This window comes from Lathyrus oleraceus, chromosome 3 (assembly GCF_024323335.1).
Source record: "Lathyrus oleraceus cultivar Zhongwan6 chromosome 3, CAAS_Psat_ZW6_1.0, whole genome shotgun sequence".
Lineage (NCBI taxonomy): Eukaryota > Viridiplantae > Streptophyta > Magnoliopsida > Fabales > Fabaceae > Lathyrus > Lathyrus oleraceus.
The window spans coordinates 487,711,871-487,723,058 of NC_066581.1; the positions used below are offsets into that span (position 1 = coordinate 487,711,871).

The following is an 11,188-nucleotide window of genomic DNA, read 5'->3' on the forward strand; positions in this document are numbered from 1 at the left end:
ATAATAATAATAATAATAATAATAATAATAATAATAATAATAATTAAACAAAGTTGTATGAGGGAAGCATGCATGTTTGACTTTCAAAATGTTGGTTGAATGTACACATTTTGGAGATTATGAGCAAATGAAAATTAACAGAAGCGTCGCATGTCAGAATTTTGTCGCCCTATCTTAGACAAACGGCCATCTTACAAAGGTTATTCGGAATTAAAACAGCCATTAGCAATTTTCTTTTGTTTTGTTTTTTCCTTTCTTAACTGTTTGAAAAGACACATATTCGGCATGCTTTTTCTCCTCGAGTAACCAGAAAGAGAGTATATAGAGACAATACACAAACAGACAAACCAAGTACCCTAAGGTCAACAACATTCTTTCACAAACACACACACACAGACCTTTTATTTTCTAACACTCCCTTCGCCTCCCTTATAAAACCATACTTTCCCTTTCTTCATTTTCATCATCACAATCACACTAAACTGAGCAATAAACCTGAATTTGCTTACTTTGTTCTATTCCACTATTTCAGTTTACAACAAACACCATGTTCAATCAAGAGAAGCTAGTGCATTATCAAGTGGAACAACCATCATGGAGCTACTACATGACAAGAGTAACAAGGACAATGGAAGAAGATCAAATGGAGAGAATCATGAGATTAGCTACACAGAGTGCTGTTGTGATATTCAACATTGGTAGTACTAGTTGTATGTGTCATGCAATGAAGAGTTTGTTTAGTGGAATGGGAGTGAATGCAATGGTTCACGAACTTGATCAAGATCCAAAACCATTCATGAGGTTACTTGGAAATTCAACATCACTTCCTGTTGTTTTCATTGGTGGAAAATTAGTTGGTTCTATGGATACAGTTTTGGCTTTTCATATCAATGGTTCTCTTATTCCTCTTCTCAAACATGCTGGTGCTATATGGCTTTAATTAGATCCTGACATGAGTGTAATATCTTAATCCTTAAGTTGGAATAATTAGTCATATATATTTATATGCTAAATTAGATAGTGATTAGCATGATTAAGCACTGATTTATAATATTGTATGGAACTTCTCAAAACGGAAAGTCGTCAGATTTAATATATCCATAAGTAATTCATTCTAAATGAAATAAGGGAGTGTATCCCACCATAAGAAGTGTCATATGACGTAACCACGATTAGCAAGCTTGTCAACACACTTGTTGCATTCTCTGTAAATATGAGAAAAACTCATATTTACCTGTAGATTCTTACGTTAATCCATCGCATTATGAGGTCCCAAGGAATAAGAGTTTCTTTGTTGATGTACTGGAAAGTAATCTTGGAATCACTCTCAATCTAAATATTATCTCATCCCTTTATATGCACTTTCTCAATGGCAATCATAATAGATATAAACTCAGCTCTCAAAACATTAACATCCCCTAAGTTAATAGATAATCCTTCGAGAAACTCACCATGGTCTTTCGTAATTGCCTCACCCATCTATATGTTATTTCAGATCAAGTCGTCGGTATTAATTTTCAACCAACTTTTAAGCGATTTCCTCCAAGAAATAAGGATGATATTTGGAGCATTTCAGATCAGTAGGTTATCAAGAATGTGAAGCTCTTTACTTCTTGTAGCTACCCAACCCTTGGAAAGCGAGGAACCAATCTTACTAAGGTGAATATGTTGCTCGCAGCAATATAAGTGCTAGTTTTTTTTATCACTGAACCAAATGTCATATTGGGCCAGCCATAACTTATGGATAGTACGTGTGGATCTATGTGCTTTCGAGTATAAAGTTGAAAATTCTACTGAATAGTTATGTGTAGTTTTGATGACGACAACAATTCTTAAATTCGATGGCAATAGCATTCGACCTTGATGATTGTAAACTATCCAAAGAAGCATTTCATGCCTCATCAACAAAAAGAGATTCAAAGATCAAAGTGCTTATATAATCATAAGCAATCCAACAAAGAAATTTGAAAAGCGTCAGATAAAGTGTGAAAGTTTGTCAGGTCATGTATGTCTGTATTAATGACTCGAGCATTGTAAAAGTAAGGAAGTAGTTTAAAAATAATAAGAAATCTCTCTCTCTCTTACACACACACCTAAAATATGTTTTCAAATGATTTTATCTTGAAAAACTATTTTCTAAGCCATGGCAAGTGATTAAAAAGTTGTCCAAACCTTTTTCTAAAATATTTTTGAACCACCAATTGATTGGTAAGATGTGAAAATTGATTGACATGACTTTTATGAGTCAGCCAATTGTTAATCAATTACCTAAATGATAAGAAAAACACATTAATGATTTGCAATGAGTCAATATCCAAACTTTCCTATTTCGACTAGCTAATCAACTAAAAATGAGTTGGTCAATCAATTCGAGTTTTGTCCCAATCGATCGACTCATTAATCCGGCCCATGAATTAGTTTATTTATGGCTTTTCAAACTACTATATAAGGGGGACACACTTCCTCTTCATTACACATCACTTTCCAATGTGTTTCCATTTCTTTGAAATATCTCTCTCTCTCTCTCTCTCTCTCTCTCTCTCTCTCTCTTATACACACACATCTAAAATATGTTTTCAAATGATTTTATCTTGAAAAACTATTTTCTAAGTCATGGCAAGTGATTAAAAAGTTGTCCAAACATTTTTCCAAAATATTTTTGAACCACCAATCGATTGGTAAGATGTGAAAATTGATTGACAAGACTTTTATGAGTCAGCCAATCGATTGGAAGAGTGTTAATCAATTACCTAAATGATAAGAAAAACACATTAATGATTTGCAATGAGTCTATATCCAACCTTTCCTATTTCGACTAGCTAATCAACAAAAAATGAGTTGGTCAATCGATTGGAGCTTTGTCCTAATCGATCGACTCATTAATCCGGCCCATGAATTATTTTATTTATGGTTTTTCAAACTACTATATAAGGGGGGCATGCTTCCTCTTCATTACACATCACTTTCCAACGTGTTTCTCTCTCTCTCTCTCTCTCTCTCTCTCTCTATATATATATATATATATATATATATATATATATATATATATATATATATATATATATATATATATATATATATATATATATATAATCTTAGTGCTTATAAGTAAAGTTTTGTTTGTGAGGAGGAAATTTATGTAAATGGTTGGGTTGGTCGTTTAAATTCTTAAGAGTGCAATTCTCTTAAGAGATCGAGTTTGGTTCGTGAGATAAACCTGTCATAAAATCTTGGTGATTGGTTTCTTAGGATTTCTAAAAAAACTTTGTTCATGTTATTGAGATAAGTCATAAATCTATAGATGGTTTGTTGCCTTAGTCTGGGGTATAAGCTGTCATTGGTTGGGGATAATCCTGTAAAAATCTCACGGTCAAATTATATTAAGGTTTGTGGGCATAACCTTCAAAAGCTCAAAGTTTATAGTCAAACTATCAAGAAGGCATCTTGGGGATATGACTTGGTCAACATTCGGCCAAACTTGTATAAATCTCTGGTGAAATCTCTCTAACCCTATACTTTTAATTTCTACAACTCACTGTCTTCATTTTATTTTCACTACAATTCACACAATCAAAATTACTAATACGATCTTAATAGAAAAACATATATAATTAATCACGAATTTTAACTACAACAATTCACACCCCTCTTGTGCTTGAAGTCACTTGTCCAACAGTAACAATTGTTGTATCCTTTAGTTTTTGATGCCATCCAAGCTTGGCCATTATCCAAAGATCTTGAACTGAAGCAGGCAAGGTTAAAATACAAAATTTGCGTGTAATCTCTCTCCTAGCCCCGACCATAAAGTACATTAAAAAAGAAATATGATTAGTTTTTCCTGTGGGAATTACAAAAGGCACAAATGGAGATAATGCTACATCCCCATTTCATAAGATTTTCATCCTCATTTCATAAGATTCTCATCACAAGGAATTTTCTTATGTATCAGTCTCCTAACGATGATAAAAGAAGAACGAGAATAAAAGTCTACAAGAACAACCTCGCCCACTTAAGTTTAATAGTATCCTTATCAGATAATTATGCGCCTCTTTAGTTATTAAAATCCTATTACTCGGGTGAGTATAAACTAAGTTGTCCTAGATATCCACCGTAGAAAGTTAAATCTGATGAATACTATGAGCAATATCGACAAATTATTATTAATGATTTGAGAAATAACCTAATTAGTATCTTCAATTAGGTCATTCACTTTTGTGGAAAACCTCTTTCGAGTTGACTTTGCTAAATTTTTGCTAAATTAACGGTATCACTTAAAGGTTGACCAAGGCAATTATCATTCCAAAATTTAATATGGTTTCTCGTACCTATTATATATTTGGTAAGCTTTACTACCCTCGTAGTATTATTTTATTCTTGGCCAAATCACTACGCCAAATAAGGGAAAAGAGGGCGCTTTTTTTGGCCTATAACAGCGCTTTAAAGCGCCCTCTAATCTGGCGCTGGCATAGGTAAAGACAGCGCTTTTTTTCCTGGTGAAAGCGCTCTCTAAAGTGGCTCTTTAAGCCCTTTAAGGGCCACTTTAGAGGGCGCTTTTTAAAGAAAGCGCCCTCTAAAGTGGAAATTTTTAAGGGTTTAGAGGGCGCTTTTACTGGAAAGCGCCCTCTAAAGTGGAAACTTTTAAGGGTTTAGAGGGCGCTTTTACTGGAAAGCGCCCTCTAAAGTGGAAATTTAAAGGGTTTAGAGGGCGCTTATTTTGGAAAGCGCCCTCTAAAGTGGGTGGTTATTAAAATTTTTTTTTTTAAAAAGCGCTATATTTATTTATTTATTTTAGACAACCTGTATATTGAAGCAGTACACCTAAAACTGTATAATTTGAAGCCCTTTTTCACACATTGCATTCAACAAGCCTTATATACAACAATCCATACATATACAACAATCCACTGATATATAATCGTTTAACTTCTAAAGATTCTAAATATACAACCAATTCATAACTTAAAAAGAAATAAAACTAAGTAGCAAAAGCATCTCTGAGATGTATGTTTTTTTTGCTAGCCGCAGTCTTCTTAGCAACAACCTCTTTTTGTTCAATATCAATAGCATGAACCTAAAATATCATAAAATTAGTTAGGTGAAGTATAAGATCAAGAATTAACATTTTCTATGCATAAATATCATATAATTGTGTTTATACCTTTTTTTTTGATGCAACTGACTCGATTTGCTGTAATAAAAGCCATTTTACCTGTAATAAAGAAAACAATTAAAATCATTTGACCTGTACCTTTTTCACTAAGTTCTCTTTCTTTTCTTGGTTGGAATATGTTCTACATGTCTCTTAACAACACGGACGGTTGGATTGATCCAAATACCCTCATTATGATCATTTCTAATATATGAATCATTTGATATAATATTCTCATCTTGATCATTTCTGGTAAACGATTCAATCTCAACATCAATATCACCTTGATCTCCAGTGTTTTCATCAATTACTTTGTTGGAAAAAAGAACTATAGACCATTTCATACTTTTCGGATCATTGACATAGAACACTTGTCTAGCTTGAGAGGCTAGAATAAAAGACTCATCTTTGTATCCCACCCTATTAAGATTCACTTGCAAAAATCCTGACTTATCCATTCGAATGCCGTTATTATTTTCAACCCACTTGCAACCAAATATAGGAATCTGAAACTTCTCATAATCAAACACCCAAATGCGCTCGATAACACCAAAATACGACAGATTTGCAAATTTGGGGTTTAAGTCCTTCACACTTGATATACGTGTCGCATCCGCGAAAAACAACCGGCGGGCTAAAACAAAAACAACATAGAGCCGCCACCGTGCGTTATTTATCCCAAAAGAGGGAAAGGAAACGCTCGAAGTAAACCTGGAAAAGACATGGTCTCGCGACCAAAGAGAGATGGGATCGGGAGTCGGTTATGCAAAGGGAAGGTATTAGCACCCCTACGCATCCGTCGTACTCGACGGGATCCACGCTCAGACAGATAGAACAAGGTTGCTAAAACAAACAGACATCACACACACACACTGAAACAACACAGGTGGGAGAAGAGAGGAACGGGCTCGCTAGGATATCGCATCCTATGCCTACGTATCTCATCTGGAATGAGAATTAGAGCTACCGTAGTTCGGCTCACGCACGCCAAACAAAACAAAACACAAAAAGGCAAACAGGGAACCCGAACGCCAATCGCTGGACTTACATCAGCTTCCGAACCAAACAAACCCACTCTGGAAACCAGATGCCACTTGATGGACGTATACCGGACTCCAAGCACACAACAATAGGGATAACACACAACAAGTTACTAAGGAGTCGGGAACTCGAGCCTAGCAACTGTCAAGCAAACACACACAAAAAGAAAAAGGATGCCCGGAGAGATCTCGTGCGACCTCCTGCCTACGTACCTCATCTGGTATGAGGATCAGGGCAACGTAGTTCCCCTTAACAGGGGAGAAACTCTCCTAACTAGAGATTGGGAAATGACCAACTAGAAGGGAGACTGACTCGAGCCTAATAGTTATCATGTATTCCACAATGGTCCTAGGTTGAGTTTTCTATCTACTTGCACAGACTGCAAGCTAATCCTAACCAGGCAAAGCAAAGCATGCAAGCATAATCAACACAAAGCAAACATACACACAATTAGCACACGCTATATACAGACAAAGTGGGCTCACACAAGGGTTAGGCTGCAAAAGCAAGCCAACTGTATCAGGGTGATGTTAGCTCTTAACCCTAACATTGAGAGTTAGGGTGAAGCAGATGAAATAGGAAGTGAGGGGTGTGCCTCACAACTCTTATCCTTGGCCTGGGAGAGCTTTAGACAAATGAAGTGTGGGTTCAGAAAGTGGGAACCCTTCTACACTTATGACACTGACTCAACTGTACAATTGTACAAGGATCTTGGGTTAATATCCATAATGCATCAACACCAGTTGTGTGAGCAAAGGGATGACTCAACTGAATAGCAGGAGATGGATTGCACATCTCTTTTATCTGCCAATTGCCTTAACAAAGGTCTTTTCCGGCTTGGGGACAAAGATAAACAAGCACAAGCATTGCCTCTTAAGGAGGACTTCAGACAGGTGCCTGGCCAAGTAACAGGCCAGGTCTTCCAGACTACATGGAGTTAGTGAGTTCTACCTCAATTGGTTAAGCAACCAAGCAACAGCAAAAGCAAGTTCAAAATGAACTATAGCAACTAATGTACCTGAAAAAAATCTAACACAATTAGTATTCAACTAAAACAGTCAAACAGACAAGCTAATGGTCAACAGTTAACTGTACACAAGCAATGCATCAAGCAAAGCACAAGCCAATGCTCAACACAAATGACTTAGAAGCCATCTACAAAACAAACTCAATGTTAACCAACATCGATCAAATAAGCAACTCAAGCCAAGTGAATTAATTCCTCCATGCCATATGCTTTTTGTCCTGAAAACACAACTCAAACATGAGAGGCAAACCCCTAGGACAAGGCCTAGGGTCAAAGAGGGAGAAATAATTCAAAACAAAACATGAAAATTGGCACAAATCAAGTTCAATCAATTAAGAACATCATCCAAGTGGTCTCACATTCATATCATCAACCAACTTCATTTCACACAACAAATAGTGCAAAGTATGCAAGCTAGAAGCTCATTGGACCAAACAGAATGAATCAATCCAAATCCAATCAAAAACAAATCAATAAATCTCCAGAAAAATCATGGCTAAACAGCACTCATAACATGATCAACACACCAAATTTCAAGTCATTTGGACAAAGGGAAGCAAGTCAAATAAATTACATAAGTCAAGGCATGCTCAAACAAGCTCATACAAGGCACAAAATCATGCATCAACTTCAAGCAAGCACAAAACAGAATTGGCACAAGATAAATGCATCAAACCAAAGCCATGGAAAACTTTAAAGTGTCTAGAAACACTCCACAAAATTTCAAGTTCATCCAATACATATCAAGAATTTCACAAATCATCTAAGATCATGACTCTCAAAAGGTCCACAAATGGTCAAACAGAAAGGAAATTCTCAAACAAATTGGAAATGCATCCAAAATTCCATAAACATTCACCAGACATCCTAACATCCATAGGTATCATCATGCAAAAATTCACATCAATTCAATTTCATATGGCATGGTAATGAAAATCCACAAGTTGGACAAGAAATGGTGTGACACACATTGTCACACCTAGATTGATGAGCTCATATCTCACAAACCAGAAATGATAAAATCACAAACTCAAAGCCAAAATGGTCATTGAGATGTCTATTTCAAGCATGCAAAGTTTCAAGAATTTTGGATTAAGTATCATCATTTCACAATCAAATTGGCAAGCAAGGTGCAAGCAAACACATGTATGAACAAACCCTAGGCCATTTAAACAATCACATGTGCACAAATTCTGGAAAAATCATCATTAAATAGTAGACATGATGATGAACATTGTGAAAAAAATTCCATGTGATTTGGACAATTATTTTATGAGATATGAATTTTCTAATGTGAAAAACAAATAAAAAAAACATGGAAGGCATACATGAATGGCAAGGCATAACATGAAAAAAAATGGAACAAGGCAAAATGTGAAATGGCTGAGCCAGAGTTCGAAGCGAGGGAGAGTTTGAAAACTAGCGCGCGCTTAAGGCCCTGGGACACGTGGTCCAATTGCATGGCCACTAACACCTAAGCGCATGCAGAGTAGCGCTAAAGAGGATCAAAACGCGTTCTGGCAAAATTTCCTAGGGTTCATACATGTTCTTCACACATTCATAGCTCAAGAACAATTGTTCACCAAAATTAACAAAATCTATATCACTAGAATCTTCTCTCAATGTACATTAACAATCTCAAATCATCTTAACCTAATTCATCCTAAATTAACAGATTCGAACCAAAACATTTTTGTGCATGAAACTTAAAATCCACATAACTTCTTCAATTCTTGATGAAAATCAGTGATTCAACTTGTAGTTTACTCTACTAAGAAAGATCTATCAAACACATATATCAATTTCAAAAATCACCATGCTCGAAAACTGACCTTGATTGGATGGCAGAGTTGAAACACGTGGATTCTGGCTTGAAAAGTCAAAAACAGAAGTTCTTCAATGCTTATACAACTGAATGGAGCAAGGTTTGAGTGTTGATTGTGAAAGATCTAGCTGAAAACTCGAATTGCCATTGAAGAAGCTTGATGCAACAGTTCTTGAATTGGCTTGGAAATCAATGGATCTTGCTTCAAATAGCTTCCATTATGCTCATGGATGAAGGATTGATGAAGATCTTGGCACGGTTTGTGAAGAAAATTGCAGAAAAAGTGAGAGAGAAAAAATGCAAAGTTTTGGATCTAGATCTCAATTTCCAAATTCTGTTATGATTAGCAATGAAACAGTTATGATTTAGCTTTTATATGTGATGTTAAACATGTTGCTAATCATGATTAGTGTAAATGTTAAAGATTAAGTGATGTCAAGTTTTGTGCACATTAGCAAATTGGCCAATTCACCCTTCACATGTGATTCAATGTAACAGTGCAGGTTTAGTTTCAATTCACATCAGAAATGTTATTTAGAGGCCAAGGCAAGTGGAATTAAGTGAATGCCATGCTTATTTTTCAAATTCACCTTTTTCCCTCCAAATTCAAATTAAGTTCACATGAGAAATGCACTTTTTTGTGATGAGTTTGAATGAAATGTAATGCATGAATTGGATAGAAGAGATCAAAAGAAAATTGCTCCAAAAAGAACCACATGATTTGGCCATTTGGTTCAATAGTTATGCACTTTTGAAATTCAATTTTTCTTGACCAAGATTGATCCATAACTTACCAACCACAAATGAGAAATTCATGTTGTTGGACTTTTTGGAAAGGTGAGAGCAAGATCTACAACTTTCATGTTGAACAAAATTTCATTTGAAGCATTTTTGGACATGTAATCTTAAGGAGAAAACCTTTCCTTTTTTGGCAATTTTGAATTACAAGTCACTTTCTATTTTTGGAAAGTTTTCATCTGACATGAAACCCTAGCTTCCATATGATGATCTCTCATCTCCATGAAGGACCTCTTCTCCTTGACAATCCCTGATTGGCACAATGCATATGATTAGGGTTGACTAGAGGTCAAAACCCTAATCCCAAGGCATCTGATCAAGCACAATGAACCTCTTGGTGATGACAAGACCATGATGATGATGATGTACCATTTCAACCAAGATGATGATCAATCTCCTTGAGGAACCAAGAAACCCTAATTTGAAGCACACACCCTCAGATGGCTAGTGATCCATTCATGAAACCCTCAGGCTTGCATCTCTTAACCTCCTTATCTCCTGATCAAGACTTAGGAGGATGACTTGCTTAATGTTGCCATATGATATGCAAAGATGCAATGACTAATGTCCTAAAAAATGAAATGCAATATGTTAAGCTAGTCCCAAGAGAGGAGGGCAAATTTTGAGGTGTTACAATGTGCATTGCTTCAGCTACCACGGTGACACCACTATTCTGCATAGTACTTTTATCATCTTGTTCTTTGGTATAAAATGTGTATCCATTAATCGCGTATGTGCTATAAGAAAAAACATGGAAACTTGGACCATATGCTAAGCATCTCAACCTTTCTGTTATTGAAGCAGGATCTGAATAATACTTTGAATAAATATGATCCTTAAACCAAGGTATAAAACATCGATTGTGCTCTCCTACTATCCAATTTTCATTTCTATTGGGATTTAAACCTCGGAGAACATCCTTGTGAATTTCAACATACGGCTCAACCTCATTCTCATGGAGGTAGGTTATAAATCATAATAATCACAGGCCATGTACTGTGTGAGATACTCTGGATACCATGTGGGTTCATTCCATCAGTAGATAATGCCAAGCGAAGGTTTCTTGATTCTTCTCCAAATTCAGGATAATCATTATCAATTTTCAACCACTGTGGTGAATCTGCCGGATGTCGATACTTTCCATCTATAATTCTTTCATATGCATGCCAGGTCAAGTGTCTTGAATCGGTTTCACTACGAAACATGCGTCTAAATCTCGGAATAATAGGAAAATACCACAAGACTTTTGCTGGAGACAACTTGTTCTTATATCGCGAGACACCGCATTTAGGACACTCATTTAACGATGCATACTCATTTCGAAACAAAACGCAATCGTTTGGACATG

General features: G+C 35.9%; 1 protein-coding gene across 1 annotated transcript; it reads left to right on the forward strand.

The window, feature by feature from the left end:
- Positions 1-473: 473 nt before the first annotated feature.
- On the forward strand, positions 474-946 carry LOC127129498 (putative glutaredoxin-C14). The gene has a single exon (XM_051058667.1). It carries the CDS (start codon positions 548-550, stop codon positions 938-940), a length of 393 nt encoding a protein of 130 aa, XP_050914624.1. The 5' UTR covers positions 474-547; the 3' UTR covers positions 941-946.
- Positions 947-11,188: the final 10,242 nt, after the last annotated feature.

Coding starts and splice junctions, on each gene's coding strand:
- LOC127129498 (XM_051058667.1), top strand. CDS start 548: ATGTTCAATCAAGAGAAGCTAGTGCATTATCAAGTGGAACAACCATCA.